The following is a 17,217-nucleotide window of genomic DNA, read 5'->3' as shown; positions in this document are numbered from 1 at the left end:
GAAAGTACTATATGGTCAATCAGAAAGTTGATTTAACTACAACAGCAATAAACATACCTTGCTGTATTTTATTTATACTAAGTTGATATATTTTTCATTCAGTCAAACCTTCTTAATTCATTATGAAAAAGACGAAAGTACTCAACTCAATCTATAAATTATATTAACTAAGTCCATGAGAAGAGCATAATTTATAACATATTTTCTGTTTGTGATAAGACCAATTACCCTTTACCAATACTTTCCATATGATTAAAATAATCTCAATATTTTTATATTCTTTTATATTATATATATTAGTTTAGTCAACAATGCAAGTTGTTATTTTTTAAAAAAAAGAAATAATAACAAGTAGTTGTCAATCAATTATTGTGAGCAGGTACTCATTTGTTCAACTAAGGTGACTGCACAACTTAAATGTAAGTAAGTAGAACAGCTTACAGTCAAAAAAGAAATTCAACTTACTCTGTGTCCTTTCATACCCGGGAATCCAGGCATGCCAGCGGGGCCTTTGATACCCTACAAGGAATGGATGAAAAGATGTTATGGATCTTCAAGTACAATAAGCATGTGGTAGTAAAGTGCCTTCTATTTTAAAGCTTAACAAATACAAATAATTGTGCAATAATTTTAATTTATCAGAATTGTGACTAATTCACCTATTAGGTATAAAAGACTTACTGGAGGTCCAGGTAATCCTCTCTCTCCAGGTCTTCCAGGTCTCCCTGATTCTCCCTAAACGGAAAAATAAAGAACACTTAAGGGGTATTGTACAGCAAAAGTCATTGTAACCAATGAGTGATCTAATTACTGTTTTTCAGGAAGAACTCACTAGTAGAATTGTTCTAAACCTAGGTTGAGAAGTCAACCAAGTAGTAAGATTGAGTAGTTTCTCAGACCTTTCCATTGATATAGAAAGAGAGGAATTTGCCATTGAAAAATAAATAAGAGAGGATGGCATACTTTTAAAGGTGTTTATAAGTCTGCAAGCCTATAAGGACTGATGTGAAAATTTTCCAGTGTAAGACAGAAGAAACGCATTCCTTCTCTAGTTAAATGATAATATCTCTAGATGACACTTCTTGACAGTTGGAAAGCATTGATGGGGTTCTGTTAGTTTAGAAGTCAACAAATGGTGTCTATTGATGTGAAAATATAATATGGATAATCCACTACTGCTATGAAGTAAAATAGTCTGAGAATATAAGCGAGTTGTTCATGGATTTTCCTTCTGAGGTTCTGGTGTATGGCTCATGATGCTTAGAATATTCAGGTTCAATGTTGACACACCCTACCCTCCTCAGTTTTTTAACACTTACATCTTTTCCAGCAGGACCAGAGGGACCTAAAGCACCAGGAGGTCCTGGAGGGCCCTAAAATAAGACAATAAAAAAGTATATTTTAAATTTTTGGTTCCATTTTATTATTACATAATAAGCATCTATTTTGGAAACTAGTTTCAATAGCTTTCATCATGAAAATGATACTATTAATATATCCTTATTTTATCCATTTCTCTTGTTTATTAAACTTACTGTAACAAACTAAAAGCATCATATACCATAGCATAAAAATTTCATACTATGTATACATGTTCATACAGATATTTTTTACACTTTTGATATATTGACTATAAATATACAGGTATTTCTAAATATATGGAAATATTTAGGATCTTTAGTACATTAAAATAATCTTACTTTACTTCTTATTTGCCTGGCAAATACTTTTGCAGGGCTCTTTAGATTATGTTTATTTTTAACTACATTAAGATATATGTACACTGGTACACATATCTGTACACATATGTGTACATAAAATTAAATTAATATTTAATAGAGTTTGTGTTATTAACTCTGGGAAATGGATTATTGTGATCACTCACTAGGAATCCCTAAGATCTTTGGATCCAATGCAAGTATAATAAAATGGCATCTATTATAGAAAATTTGATTAAAAACATGTATACTCTGTAGGAATATATGGATGTTTTAGAAAATAAAGTTTCCAGTAAGAAATCAAATGATCTCTATTGTATTATAAATTTGTTAATGGTAATTGTTACTTACTGCGGGACCAGCTTGTCCAGGCTCACCGGGGGGACCTTGGTATCCCGGAGAACCCTAGTGAATAGAATAACTTGTACATATTTTCAAAATAACACAATATTCATATGAATCAGTTATATCTTCAAGGTGGTAAAAATAAACTCATGCACCAGAATTTGTAAATGTATTAAGGAAAGTTTTGTTAAGTTTACTAAGGCTAAAATCCATTCTTTTCAGGTCAGAATAAAGTTAATGCATTCATTTCATTGAATCTAAACAGTCTAAAAGGAAAGCCATATTACAAGCTAATATACAATTTAATTTTATCAAGTTCTTTTTCAGCATTTAGGCTTGAACTTTGAAATTTATGCTTGCTAGCAAGATATCCTATTTACTACTTATGCTATATTTTCACCTTTTTGATTTGGTTATTTTTGAGATTGGATCTTTGTTTTACCTTGTACTACTTGAGCCTAGACTCAATCTACCTCTTTTCCTTCCCAACAAAGTTAGGGTGGCAGGTGTGTGCCACCACATCTTGTCATTGCTTGAGATAGGGCCTTGTGAACATTTTGCTAGGCTGATCTCAAACTGCCTAATCTCTGCTTCCTGAAAACCTAGGATTACAGGTATATTACCTGTTCAGCCCCAAGTTGTGAATCACTAATTAGTGTAGGAAAAAAGGAAGTAAATATAAACTTTAAGTATGTAAAAAATGTAATCATTTTCTCCATTGTGAATACAAATCTTAACTGGGACTATGGCTGGTGGAAGGGCTAATTATATCACAATCCGTAGTAAATTGATTTGTATATTCGTGAAGGAAAGCATAGATGTATGGTTATACTTACAGGGGAGCCAGGATGACCAGAGGTACCAGGAGGTCCTGGGGGGCCAGGGGGACCCTGAAGTAAAAATTTGAATGATCAGTACTAAGCAAATGGATATGAAATACACTTAAATATCACTCTAAATGAAATTACACAAGAATCAATCAAAATTGTCTTGCAAAATGCTGACCTTATCCCTTAAAGATTATCCTGAGCTATGTAGAAACTAATTTATTTTTTGGCAGCCAAACTCAGCATGGAAAATAACTATCTCTATACTATAGGTTCTGTGATCAAAAATCTCTAAAATAATTATGTAAATCATCCCATAGATTTATAACTATATTTATGTAAAATATCACAGAATTAGATTGACATGGAGATAAAGAATTATGCAAGAGAATCATCATACATCAGACATTGTTATACACTTAAGTTTATAGCACATTGATTTATCATCAATACAAATTAAACTAAAAAGCCAGTTTTATAACAGGCTACTTCTAAATACCAACAATGAAGTTATTCAACAATATTTAATAATTAAATTTTCTACCATGATCACATTTCTAAAATCAGTGTTACTTAATTTTTCATATCTTATTCAAAATAGAATTATAGCATGTACATAGCTTGGATCCAATGTTTATGTAAATTTATATAATTCTCCTTGTGGCTTTGAAAGATCAAAAATATCACAGTGGAAACTGTACAGTGTTTTTGTTTGTTAGTTCTCTCCCCTCCCCCCATTTATTTTATAACCAAGGATGTTAAACAGGCTAGTGAGATTTATTGGGTAAAATTTTCATAGTCTGTATTTGGAGAAGTCACAAATATGAAGTTCAGTGGTATAAACAATGATCTATAATCACTGGGAATTTAGTGACATGCTTCACTGTCAGTAATAGAGAGGTCTCCTTCCCATTGGTCCTCTTGAGAAGCTATTGCAAAACAAGACTCATTTTCATGAATCACTGTCCCTACCTACACATGTTTAAGTTTAACGCTCTTCTTCATTTTCTCTTATTAAAACTCTAAGTCATTTATATTGAAGAGAGCCCAGGTTCAAAGGTCAATCACTATTATTGAATATATATATATATATATGTATATAATTTAACAAATCGAATTCTTGAAACATTTCTATTTGGTTTGAGAATTGGAAGGAGATGGATTTACATTGGATCACTATCAAGAAAATGACATTACTATCTAGAAACTGATATAAAGTGAAGATTCTAAACAACTTGGGTAAGAAAGATGAAAAGTGGAAACAAAAAGAAACAACATGGGACTCAAATTAGAGACTATAGGAGTGTGACACTAAAGCATTGAGGTGGGTAAGTCCTCTGACTCAGCTGGTCAATAACAGGAGAGGCCGTGAGGAAAAACTGAGTTAGGTTAAGAAAAAAAAAGGTAATGTACCCATTTTCTTTCTGCAACCTTTCAAGAGAATAAGCTACATTGTACAGTTCAAAAAAGACTATATTTCTAAAAGAACTTCCCTCAGGACTTAATAAACACAAAGGCTAACTGATACTCTAAAATGCACAGAAACATTGGTACGTACAGCTGGCCCAGGATAGCCACCAATTCCTGCTCCTCCTACTCCAGACTTGACATCATATGAATCATACTGGGGAGAATAGTTCTGTTGTAAAGAAATCAAATAGATAAATATAATCATTTTAATATTAACATCATAGTTCTTTTCAAAAACATTTAGTTCTATGGAGTATTATTGTTCCCTGGTAGCAGATGTGGTATGTGTTCATTACCTTGTTCACCAGGTCTCTCTGTGGCTTTAATATGTGGCAAATTATAGAAATGCTTGTTTAAGATACCATCATTTCAACTGTGTTCAGTGTTAATCCCCTCAAATTAAATCCTATATTTTTTGTTTTTTTTTAAATCCTATATGTTTTTATTGAATCACTATTCCAAAAATTTTACATTATTATAGAGGATGTGCAGAATATTTGAATCTGAGAGTCTTGAGATAAAACTTTTGATTTGAACTGAAAAGTAGAGAATTAAGATGTCTTCATCTCAGTTAATAGAACAAGTCAAATTTAAATTCTCTGACATATGCTTAATAACCTACAGGTTGCACCAAACAATAAGCATCTTCATAGAAAACAAATTAAAAATAAGAAAGTTTCATATGATCATCGAATTTATTTGGAGCTTATTTTGACTCCATATCCAGATAGTTCCTACTTGCTTACCAGCATAAGAATGTTAGACAATCTTCTTTGCTAAGCAGGGCCTTGTGCTTGTTTTATTTTATTGCTCTATTACCTAACCCAGACCTCTACGTTGGATTTTTATGAGTTATTTTGAAGATAAAGTCTCCGAGATTTAATTTTCCCTCCAAGTTGAATTTGAGCTGAGATTTTTCATCTCAGCCTCCTGAGTAGCTAGGATTACATGTATGAACTACTGGTGTGGAGATCTAAAATATTTTTGAAAAGCACTGTTTTAAAACTCATAAATATTTGTGTCTAAATGTTGTTTGAACCATGAGCCAGACGCTTTGCTGTATTTATTTGTTTGGTCATTTGTTTTATGTGCCGAGAAGGTCTGGTGCTAGTTCTCAGGAGAAGGATTATGGTGATGGCTTAGTAGAAATAGCCACCTAGGTATGAACAATCCTGTCTATTTGAGGTCAGTAAACAATGGTCACAGCACTCTCACTGCTTTGTGCCCAAGCTTTCAGAGACCTTACCAGTGGGAGTAGAATTTCTCAAATATAGTGAGTATCTGAAATACCCACTGAGAAATTTGGAAATTCTGAAAGGAGATAGTACCAATAGCATTAGCATTAGGAGAAAAAGGGACTACTTTTACAGCTCACAGAATAGTACCCAGCACATATAAAGAAACCAAATAAAGATGTGTTAAGTACACCAAATAAGAGAAGAGTTACAAACAACTTGCAATTGTGACATGTAATATATGCTAAATGAATCAGGTTCTGTTTACTTTTGTAATTTATTACCTGGCCAACCGTAGGACATGACTGACAGATGCCAGGGCTTCCAGGAGGACCTGGAGCTCCTGGTTGTCCTGGAATACCGGGGTCACCATTTCTCCCAGGAATACCAGGTGGGCCCTAAAAAAAACAAATCAGAGACAACAAAATAAGCAATAGGAAAAGACACAGTGATTCAAAAGTTATCAGGTTGTTTTTTTGTTTCTCTTTTTTACAGTATTAGAAATCAATACAAATGATATATTTTCTTGGGAATAAATATATGATATACCAAACTTGTGAATAATTTAAGTGTAATACATTTCTTTGTACAGGTGCTTATGTTTTGTTTTTCTAATTGGTGATGGGATAAAAACATATAAAACTTGGAAAATCCAAATCTTTGTATGTAAAGTTACGGATTTTCAATGTGTGCCATTTACCATCAACTTGTGTGTCCACTATTCAAATATGAGAGGCAAAAGGGTAGGTATGATTAATAAAAGTTCAGATATAGAAAGGATATGGAAAGAAAACGAGCCAGCTGTTCCCTCAGTATCATTAGCATTAATTGAAGGATGCTGAAGAGTCTTAACTTACTGGATCTCCCTTTGGGCCTTGAGGTCCTTGGCCATTAACTACAGGAGGAGCCTAAGAAATGGGAAAGACAAGAATTAAACAAAACATGGAAACCTCTTTCTACAAACTATGGCACAAGTTCATAAATTCACATCTAATCCTTGGTTATACTTTACACACCAACATGACTGAGAGAGGAACAACTTCCATTTCTTTTCAAGCTCCTATTATGATAGAGGATATACTCATGTGTTTAAATATGAATCTTAGCTTAAATCTTCTTTTAACTCACAGGTGTTGAAGGCTGTGGGCAGACTGCACAACATTCTCCAAATGGAATTTCAGGATGGGGGCAATCTAAGGTTTCTTCGTCACATATGATGTCATCGCAGAGAACAGATCCTGAGTCACAGACGCATATTTGGCACGGCTCTGGTTTCCATACATCTCTAGGCTGATAGAACTGACCAAGATGGGTGCATCCTTCTTCATTATCTGGAAAATGAGTTAGAGGATATAACATTTCCTTATGTCCTGTGGAGATGTAGCTTTCTTATGTTAACTTGAATATTTACAAGACTAAAAGTAGAGTTTGGAACAAATGGTTTCTCCCTTTCATTAGCAAAGCATATTTTTTTCCTACATAATTTTCTAGGTAGTCAAACTGTTCAAAACACAAATCTGTTTATCAATATAGAAGCAGCACATCATACTCAGTTTTAAGACAACAGACATTTTAAGTTTATTTATAGTAAATAAAGACCAATGGATATCACAGAGCAGGCCAGCATTTGTTATTAATGTGCAATTGAAGTTAAACCTTAGTCTAAATCAAATGCTATTCTTTTCTTTAACAGCAGATGGGAACATTAAACAAAAACAAGGATTTTTTGTTACTAACTCTGAAGACCTTCTGGATTTTATTAACCTACTTGAGAAATACAGGGGAAAATCTTGGCAGTATAAACCTCTACCAGATTTTCTTGGGAAAATGTTAACAGACTTACTGTGTGTATTGAATGTCACAGCTAGTTTCGTTGGGCATCAGTAGATCAACTTTACAGGACATAATATATTGTATCTCCCAAATGGATGTAAAGAAGTTTTCAAATTGTCAAAATAAAAGATATTTATAAAATCAACACTGGCAAGGAGTTAGTAAAAGCAGTAGGAAAAAATATAAATCATGACCATATGTATTTGTGGCTTAAAATATCAAAAAATCATACTTCAACCAAAATTTTATTTTTGCTAATTATATGCAAGATACTGAAATTTCAGCAGTTATTAACAATGAATCAGCTTAGGGGCTGCCAACATAAAACCTGGTTTCAATTCTTACAGCTTTAGCTGGGATTGTGGTAACATACAATGTTAATTATCAAGAGTGTAATGACAGTTTGCCAGTCACTGAGCAAATAAATATGTTTCTAAACATCTGTAAAGATTTTTTTTACAAACAATGGGCTATTAAATACTTTTGTGTTTTTGTGAGACAGTGAAAATTATTTTCTCAAATAATGCCTGAAGAAGGCCTACTTTGAAGTTAAATCATTTACAAATATGTTCTGTTGACTAGTGGCCACCATGCCTTCCAGTGGTCCTTGAAGTTCTACTGAATGTAGAATTTCAAAATGTATAGACTATATGGGATATCAAAATTGCTTCCCATTTCCTTGTGTATGTAAGGACACCAATTTGCTTTGAAACTTCTTGATAGATTCAAGAAACTTAAAATCCCTTCCTACTTTGTGTTATAATTTTCCATTGTAATAGCTAATAAAAGCGTGAGAGTTTGCATGACATTTTAAACAGGAAACAAAGGCTCAGCTTCTTCCATATCTGAAACAGATGTATGAGAACATGGGGAAGATATATTTATCTAAAATATTTCATTATTCTCTAACAAAAAAGACTGAATACTAAAGGCTTACCTCAGTTCAACTGAAGTAGGATTTTTGAGTGATTTTTTGGAAACATATTTCAGAGAAGACTAAATAATCTTTTCTATATTATGAACAATGATAATATGAGAAAAGGCTGACATTAAACTCATTTCTTTTCTCTAAGTAGAACTGACATAAAAGGATGTAGAAAAAATTGTAGAAGAGCGTTGCAAATTCTGAGATAGAAAACTTCAATAAAATTATCTGAACCGTATTCTTTCTTCCATCTTTGTTTTGGTTCCCTTTTTCAAAATGGGGGCCATTTTTAACAAGTCTTTAAATCAACATGAAATATTAATTCAAATTAGATTCAGCTCAAGATTTTCCCAAACTGCCTCCCACTCCGTGGAAAATACTGGTAGATAATGTTTATTATTCTTTTAGCTCTATCCTTCATTTATTCCTTCCTTCTTTTCTTCCTTCTTTCCTTCCTTCCTCTCTCTCTCATTCTTTCTTTCTTTCTCTCTCTCTCTTTCCTCCTTTCTGTCTTTTTCTTTTCTTTCTCTTTCTTTCTAAAACTGGATCACAATAGCTTAAACAGCTATGGAATACCAATGGCAAAAGTTTCCTATGTTAACTTGTCCTAAATTCACAGGAATCTTTCCCCCATTTCTATTCATCTTTCTAATTTCTATCTCACTGAGAGAGTGATCTCACATAATCAAAATACAGTATTTTCCATGTGCTCTGAAAAATAAAATTGGATAAATCAGCACAACACTGACTTATTAAATCTAGAAATGAATTTGTTAAAATTAAGTCCAAGTGGCATAGTGGTTTAAGAGATAGAGCGCTCACCTTGAGCTGAAGAGCACAGGAACTATGCCCAGGCCCAGAGTTCAAGTCCCACAACCAATAACAAAAACAAAAAATTAAGTCCAATGTTATATCAGTAAAGTTATTTAATTTCTTTTTTCTTAATTTCATTAGAAACCTTCTTAATGTTCTTTTCAAAACACAAAAGCCCCAGAAGGTTTGATGATATGTATCTGTAATCCTAGCACTCAGGAAGCTGAGTCAGGACAGTGACTAACTCAAAAGAAACCTGGGTCAAAAAAATCAATGAACATTTTTAAAAAATACTTAAAAAATAAACACCAAATAAAAAAAATCAACCAACATAAAAAAACTTAAAAAATAACACCAAAGCCTTAGTATGAAGATAAACTTATTGTTGTATTACTTTTTGCTTCAAGTATATTATGATTTACCTGTAAAACATGAAATTGTACATATTAATGGGGTATAATATATTGTACAAAAACACATGAAACTTTGAAGAATGTTTAACTCAGGTTTAACTCAGGTGATTTTCTCAAATGTTTATCATTTTATTTTGCTGAAAATTAATAAAATCCTTTCTTCTAGTTTCATGAAATAACCAATACATTTTCATTATCTAGTCACCCATGTATGTAATGGCGCACCAGATTTCTTGATCCAATCTAATTGCAAATTGGTACCCACTGCTCTCCCTCTATTGTGCCATACTCCCTACTCTCCTCAGCCTCTGATAACCAGCATTCTATTCTCAACTATGACATCAGCTTGGCAGGGGTAGGAAGGGTGGAGGGTGTTTTTTGCCGTGCTTATGACAGTTAACATGATGTATATATAGTCAGTTCACTTTAGAGAGCTATGTTGTTTTGACTAATAAAGCAAAATTAATGAAGACCCAATAGTTTCAGTAATTTATTTCATATCCATTTGAAAGAAAGATGGGTGTCCTAAAAAGTAGTAATCAGCCCTTTCTCTTTTTCTCTATCTAGATCTCCTTTGGTGAAAGAATGGAGCTTTGAGTTGCTTCCTCTAATGTATTAGACCATATATGGTTAGCAGTGTGTTTTATTGGAAGCCAAACTTCTTGCAGAGATGTCTATAACCTTAATTTTAAGTGCCTAGTTATATATGGAAAAACGATGACAAAGCCAAGGGGAATATGTGTTGTTTTTAAGAATTAAATGCTCTAGTTAACACTTATAATAGAAATAGAATAGAAAATGAGATTCATCTTCCATAAGTCTTCTCATATTATTCCTTTCTTAGGTAGCTATTTTCAGAGTAACTTTGCTGAAAAAATTAAGCCGAATACTTTTGCAAAATTACTGAAAGGCAAATAATTTCATTTTTGTTACAAGAGAAATGAATAGATTTCCCAGTACTTCTTTTATTGTTGCTTAATCTTAGTCTTCCTGTTCCAATTCTACCTCCGATGTCATTTGGTGCCCTTAATTAAAGGGAGGTTCTGAACTAGAATTACTGCTTGTTACCACACTACAATATTTTAGGGGGGGGAAACACACTTCCTCCTTAGCACCTGAACTATAAAACAGAATGTAGCTAACATATGACATAATTCACATTTGCCTGCTTTCTTCTAGCTTTCTTTCAGAACTTCAGAAAAAAACAAAACCAAGTAACACTTTTTGAAATACTTAAATCACACTTTCATGGTGGCTTTTCCCTCCATTCTTATGGTGTTAAATCATGTTCCATGGGAAGAATCTTTTGCTGTGACTAAATATTAGTACAATTGTGTTTTTCTTAATATCATTTGGGGAGTAAATAAAATATTCCCTAAAATATCTTAAAAAGTTAATTTAGCTTGAGTGACAGGTAATATTTTCTTTCTGATCTTACTGAATTCTTTCAAAATCTGGAATATTAAATATTTATAGGTGTTATATAAATTAACTTCATATTTTTCTATTACTTTAGAAAGTTGAAGTTTTTAAGTGTTCATGTGATTTCCAAATGAGATATGTTTGGTTTATCTTTAAAATGATAGTACCAATGTTTAGAAAGTATAATTTTTAATTAAATTTATTCTTTATGTTATATACTGATCAGACTAATATAAAAATATGCCAGAGAAGTGAATGAAAGGATTTTGAATGAGCAATCTATTGATCTTATAAGAGGATAATTTGAACTTTAAAATACTAGGGTTTTTGGTTCATATCTATTTTACCTAGCCTTCCAAAGGCTGAGATGTGAGCAGTACTAATTGTCATCTTATAGATGAAGAACCTGTGAAAAACTGTAATTTTGTCAAGGTTAGATCATCAAGAGTAAAACTAAGACTTGAATCTAGGAAGACTGTCTCTAAATTTGATACTCTCGATGACAGCATTCTATTCTCTTTCTGTTCTCAAGAAGTAGGTAGGATTAAATAGGCCAACTTCAAAACTCTGTTCCATATGGTTCTGAAAACCTGGATGTTTAAAATAAGAGACCTAAAAAACAATAACAACAGGCTGTTAAGGGATAACCATTTTCTGCAACCCATCTTTCTCCTTGGTTTCAAAACAGGAAAATACCATAGAGAGTTGACCTCTATTGCTTATTTTGTCTTGACCTTATGAAAAAGAGCTCTTTCTGATAACATCCAGACCACCAACAGAATGAACATGTGGCTCGGAGAAGCCCAACCTACATTTTACTGGATGCCAAGGGTAGGGTTGTACCAGATAGGCTGCTGTATCCTGGGAAATAGTATGTGAAGGATGACTCATTAAGACATTAATTTTCAGAAACTATACTTACTAAAATGATTCATTCAATAAACTTTTAACTTCATTATGATTTTTCCTTGAATGTGTCTTGGGCATTATAAACATGCTAGGAAATCCCTTGAATGTGTGTTGGGTATTATAAACTTGCTAGGAAATGTCAAAGATAATATCTATGATTTTAATTTGCTTGAGAAATCTAATCTCTATTTGTTATCTTCTATAAGGAAAATCATAGAAAATAAGTCATTAAAATATATGACATTTTACTGAAGCAGCTTTCAAGGAAAATTTAACTTTTAATAATTTACAGGTCATTTACTTTTCACTTTTAGAACTTTAGGGCCTTTTGCCTTTTGACCTCTTTGAATGTTTCATTTTGGTCATAAAGATTACATTTTAAACATCAGTGTTTGACCCCAGTCATGGAAAAAAAACAAGGGTTTGATTAGTTAATCTGAAAGGAATCCACTTCTGCTGTGTTTTCATTAGGCACAGACAGAATTTCTGGTGGTTAATGTTACTCTCCAAACTGATGTTAACAAATGATTTGTGTGAAAGAAGCTATGTCATTTTTTCCATTGCCATCTTGATATAAAACAGGCAAAGCTTTTTGCAGTGAAATTCTGAATTTAAAAAACTGTTACATGATTTCTTTTTCTGAGTGTGGAACAGTGAAATAGCTTCCTCCCTCTAATGAAAATTAAATAACTCTTTTTTTTCTTTTCTCTTCCTGTCCATTCTTTTTTTTCTTTTCTCTTCTTTCTTTTCTTCCTTCTTTCTCATCCCTTCCTCCTCCTGGCCCCCTGCCTCTCTGGCTCTCTCAAAAACTGTTCGGTGAGGCATTTCCAGAAAGTTATTGCAGACTTGGAAACTTTACAAATGTTTTCCATGACTAGCAAAAGCAATAACATCTTGCATCTTTAAAGCTTTAACTCAGAAGCAATCCACTTTAACAGCTTCAAGTTGGTGATCCCACTTGATGTCACAAAATAAGAGTTAAGCTACATACTCTTTACAACTCTGCACAAAGGAAATATCATCCAGAATAGAAACCATGGAGTTTCATTATTTAGCATCTTCTTTTTGAGTGACAACTCAAGGCCTGACCTAGAACAGAAGGTATGGGTTGGGGCTTTCCTGAACAGTTGTCTTTTAGCCTTAATTGTTATTCTGATAAAATTATAGACAATAGTTGTTACTTAAAAAAGATGTGATCATGATTAAGACAGTAACCCAGAGTCAGAATGATAGTTAAATGACATTGACTATGTTTTTCCTTCTTTTCCAGAATTGTTCCAGAGAAGTTACTTTCTCCTCGTATAATCCTGAGCTCCTGGATTCTAGAGTTAAATACAATTCCTATACTTTTAGGCCTTTAGATCGTCTGATGCAGAATACTCTAGGGATGGCAAAAAATACAAGGCATCAGGAATGAATACATGAAATGTGTGTCAATAGTACTTTATTTCTCATGTACATTTTCACTGAAATAGTAATAATTTTTGGTTAGATCATAAGCTTCTGAAGTTCTTCTTTAAAAATTTACCAGTTCAAAAAATATCCACCCATTCTCAGTTTTACAAATGTGTGAATTCATGTATTGCCTTATAATTTTTAGTATATCCCTTTAAGGACACATAATTACAAAATAAGTAATGTCTTCTATTCCAGAATTATCTATCTAGCATTTAAAAGAATTTCGATTCCAGTCTTCGCTCTTTTTTATACACTCAACTAACACACAAAATCTGTTTGATGACTGATACTTAGAAAGCTGAATAATTACATATTGTCTCCTCTTAAAGGTACAATTGTTCATGCTACATTTGGTTCATTTGCTCATGTTGCAGTAAGCTTAAGTGTTTAACCTATCAGTGGTATATTGTTTAAGCAAAATGGAAAATAGTCTCTCAAAACATTGAACAAGAGTCAGTTTTCTGAGTTAACTCACAGGTTTGTATGCAAAAACCTATTAAAGGTCCACAGTTAATTTTGTTAGAATTATCAGCATAATGCAATATAGAAGCTCAACTATTAGAGTATACTTACTTAAAATGGTTTCCCTCTCCAGCCAAATGAAGCAAGATTACTTCATAGCCTTTGTCTATACATCTATCTATATAAAAAGCAACGGGCAATATACTTATGTCCAGTAAGTATGACATCAGTCTTTTGAATATGTGACCAAAAAATGATTCTTACTTTTAAATTTACTTTTACAGATTCTTGGAATGTTTGTATCATATGTTCGTATGTGTGCTTGGAAACATTTAAACAGTAATATTTCAGGGGCTGAAGAATTTTAGTAACTTATAATTTTAATAACATATACATTGTTTTCAAATCTCTTCTAAGATACTGAGCATTATGCCTGTATTTGTAGTACTTTGCCTGTCAGCCACTAGGTGGCACGCCTTTGCACTTAAAATCTGGCATGTTTATAAACCACAGGAAATATAAAACAGACCACGTTTTTCCATTGCTGGAATAAAACTCTTGAATAAAATAAAGCTTTCACAAATCTGTAAGAAGACCAAATTTTTTTGCAGATACATGTTTTATACTCCAGAAAACTCCTATGAGAACACTACAAGTTAATTTTTTTTTTTTTTAGTGCTGTTCTTTTTGTGGGCTTGCTAAAACATATTCCAGACAACCAACCCAGAGGTACATCATTGTTCAGTGAGCTCCCTGTCTAGCACCTCCTCGTGCCTCCCCAAAGCTTATCCACAGGAAGAATATTCTGATACAAAAAAAAGAACAAAAAACAAAAAAACCAAGTGAATGTAACATAAACTGTCTTAGAACATCTAAACATCTTTTTCACTTCAAACAACAAAACAAAATGTAAGCTGAACAAATTCCTTTTCATCTTTGATAAAGCTTAAAAGCACACAAACAAAAAGGAGAAAACAGAAAAGGAACTTATGTGATGTCAAGATTATGTAGGCATCCAACACTCTTCTTCTCTATAGATGGACTGAAAAACAAAACAAAACAAAAAAACTATACTGCTTTTATCTTCCAGTTCTTGGAACTACTAGGTACCTATGAACATTAGTTGTAATCTTGAACAAGCCCCCCCAAATTGGTAGTTTTTTTTCAATATTTGAGAACTCTTCCCCTCCCTCCAAAATTGAAATCTTTCCTGGGGTGTGGAAGGGTATGAGTCACTTGGTATCCTAGGGAAGACCTGGAACTTGTAGAATGGCATCTTACTATGCCACTGGAAGAAAAGAAAAAGGAAATAAAATGAGAGGTCAAATGAAGAGAAGCAAGGATGGTAGAAAAATAAAGCAGATGGAGGCTTGAAGGCCCAGGGGAGCAGGGAGGGAGTGGCCGGGGAAGGAAATGCAGAGGAGGAGCAAGGAGGAGAGGAGGACTTGCCTGCAGTGGGGGTTGGGTGATGAGTGAGGCAGGGAAAGGGGGGGGTCCTGAGGAGCCAAAGGGGGTGGAGAAAGGAGGAGGAGGGGAAATAGAGGCAGAATGGCTGAGGAGAAGAGGAAACTAATGAACAAGGAATATGGGTGGTTCTCTTCTTTTGTGGCTATGAGCTGACTACAATTAAAGAAATGACTGAATATTTCCCTCCACCCACACTTGCATACATTTTCTGTGAGAACATCAAAATTATTCGAAGTTATAAATAGAAGAAAATAATTCTCATACAGTGCTTGGAAAACTTTAGGTTTAACAAACATATTTGCATACAAAGTTTGTTATGATTTATTTTACTTATCTTTAAGCTTCACATTTAAATATTTATTTCTAGGAACGTTTGTTCTCTTAATTTGTCCAATATTTTTTGACTATAAGAAAAATATGACTCTATAAGAACATTTTAATTTAAATAATTGACACAAGTGGTATTATTTTGGGAAATAAGAGCATGGAAACGATCCTATCTTCTCATTAGAAAATATAGAACGTCAACCTTTTTGAAGTTAAACAAATCTAATAACTTTACCTTGTTTGTAGAAAAGTCAAAACATTCCTGTTGAAACATTTTTTAAGATATTTTCTTACTGAATGTAAATGCAGTTAAGCAGAACATGAAGGCAATAAAGGCACTTAACCATAAGCTATTGGAAAACTGGATTAATTACTCTTGAATTTTCTTGAAACACAATAAAAACAAGAATGAGGAAACATTTTTAGCAATATGTACTTATTTAAGGAAGAGTGATATTTTGTTGTTGCCATTTTTAAAATAAATCTAAAATAATTTTAATAATATGCACAATAATTACCATTAGATTGTTCTTAATGTATATTTGTTTTAAATATATTATCAGTTTGCTCAACATCCTAACCTCACAGAGAACCAGCACACAAAGGAGAACATAAAACTAATACAGGGGTCCAATAACTTCCAGACTGCCCAGGGAAACATTCCAAGATGTTAACAATCAAGCCTTTTAAAGCTATTTTACTAAGTTTAGCATAAAAAAGAAGTTAGTGCAAGCAAACATTTACCTTAAACAACTACAGAACTTTAACATGCCAATATGAGGTTATTCTTTTCTAACACAAATATAAAAGAAGCAAAACTATAATCAGTATACCATTGAACAATTGGAGGCTTCTAAGAGGAAATTATCTTTCAAGAGGCTGATTTTCCCCCTTCATACTCCTTTATAAGGAGAAGTAAAGATAAAAAGAAAACAACCACCCATAAAGTTTGTTGAAATCTGTACCTACTTACTTGCACCAGTCTGTTGTGCCAAAATAACAGTGAAGGGGTGAAGCAGAGCAAGAAGGAACCAGCTCCCCTTTTGCACAAAGCTCATCATGTCTAAATAGCAGACATGAGACTCTCTGTGCAAAAAGGAGAAAAGCAAAAGCAGTTCAAAGTAGCACCATCAGTTGTCCCCTGCCCTTCAGCACCGGGCCCGTCATAAAACTCAGCCACTGAGATTCCTTTGCTTTGGCCTTAAATAGGAAAAAGTTTGGCTTCCCTCACTTTCCAGCCCCTTTCTGAAATATGAGAGCAGCACCCATCCCCTTAGCAGTAAAAAGAAATGATTAATATTTCTTTTTCCCTTATAGAGGACAAACCCAGAGTTAGAAAAGCAGCACATCTGGTGATTGTGTGCATCTGCTGATGCAGAAGTTTGTTACGTATTTTAGTCTTACTTATATGTTTGCCTAAGTTAGGAACCTATACAGAAGTTCTCTGCTGCATGACAGGGTGTAAGAATTACATGGATTCTTTTATTTTGCTCCACAAAACATTAGTAACTGCAACAGATTTTAGAAGATCCCAACTGCCTTTCTCAGGCATGGCTTAATCTTACACACTTTATCTTCCTGGAAGATTTTTAT

General features: G+C 33.2%; 1 protein-coding gene across 1 annotated transcript in view; it reads right to left on the bottom strand.

Annotated features, from left to right (window-relative positions):
* The window catches only part of Col3a1 (collagen type III alpha 1 chain), a 39,180-nt gene extending 22,391 nt beyond the window's left edge, over positions 1-16,789 (bottom strand). The window contains exons 1-10 of the mRNA XM_069995625.1: positions 16,598-16,789; positions 6,724-6,926; positions 6,453-6,503; positions 5,880-5,993; positions 4,449-4,529; positions 2,900-2,953; positions 2,070-2,123; positions 1,320-1,373; positions 682-735; positions 466-519 (exon numbers count right to left, since the gene is read on the bottom strand). Of these exons, the coding sequence (XP_069851726.1) occupies positions 466-519; positions 682-735; positions 1,320-1,373; positions 2,070-2,123; positions 2,900-2,953; positions 4,449-4,529; positions 5,880-5,993; positions 6,453-6,503; positions 6,724-6,926; positions 16,598-16,685 (807 nt within the window). The 5' untranslated portion in view covers positions 16,686-16,789. The remainder of the gene's footprint in view (positions 1-465; positions 520-681; positions 736-1,319; positions 1,374-2,069; positions 2,124-2,899; positions 2,954-4,448; positions 4,530-5,879; positions 5,994-6,452; positions 6,504-6,723; positions 6,927-16,597) is intronic.
* Between the last annotated feature and the right edge of the window lie 428 nt (positions 16,790-17,217).

Source organism: Dipodomys merriami, unplaced genomic scaffold (assembly GCF_024711535.1).
Source record: "Dipodomys merriami isolate MVZ:Mamm:240054 unplaced genomic scaffold, mDipMer1.0.p SCAF_49, whole genome shotgun sequence".
In the NCBI taxonomy this organism is placed as follows: domain Eukaryota; kingdom Metazoa; phylum Chordata; class Mammalia; order Rodentia; family Heteromyidae; genus Dipodomys; species Dipodomys merriami.
The sequence above is the reverse complement of the archived record's forward strand: the minus strand, read 5'-3'. Positions and strand labels throughout refer to the sequence as shown.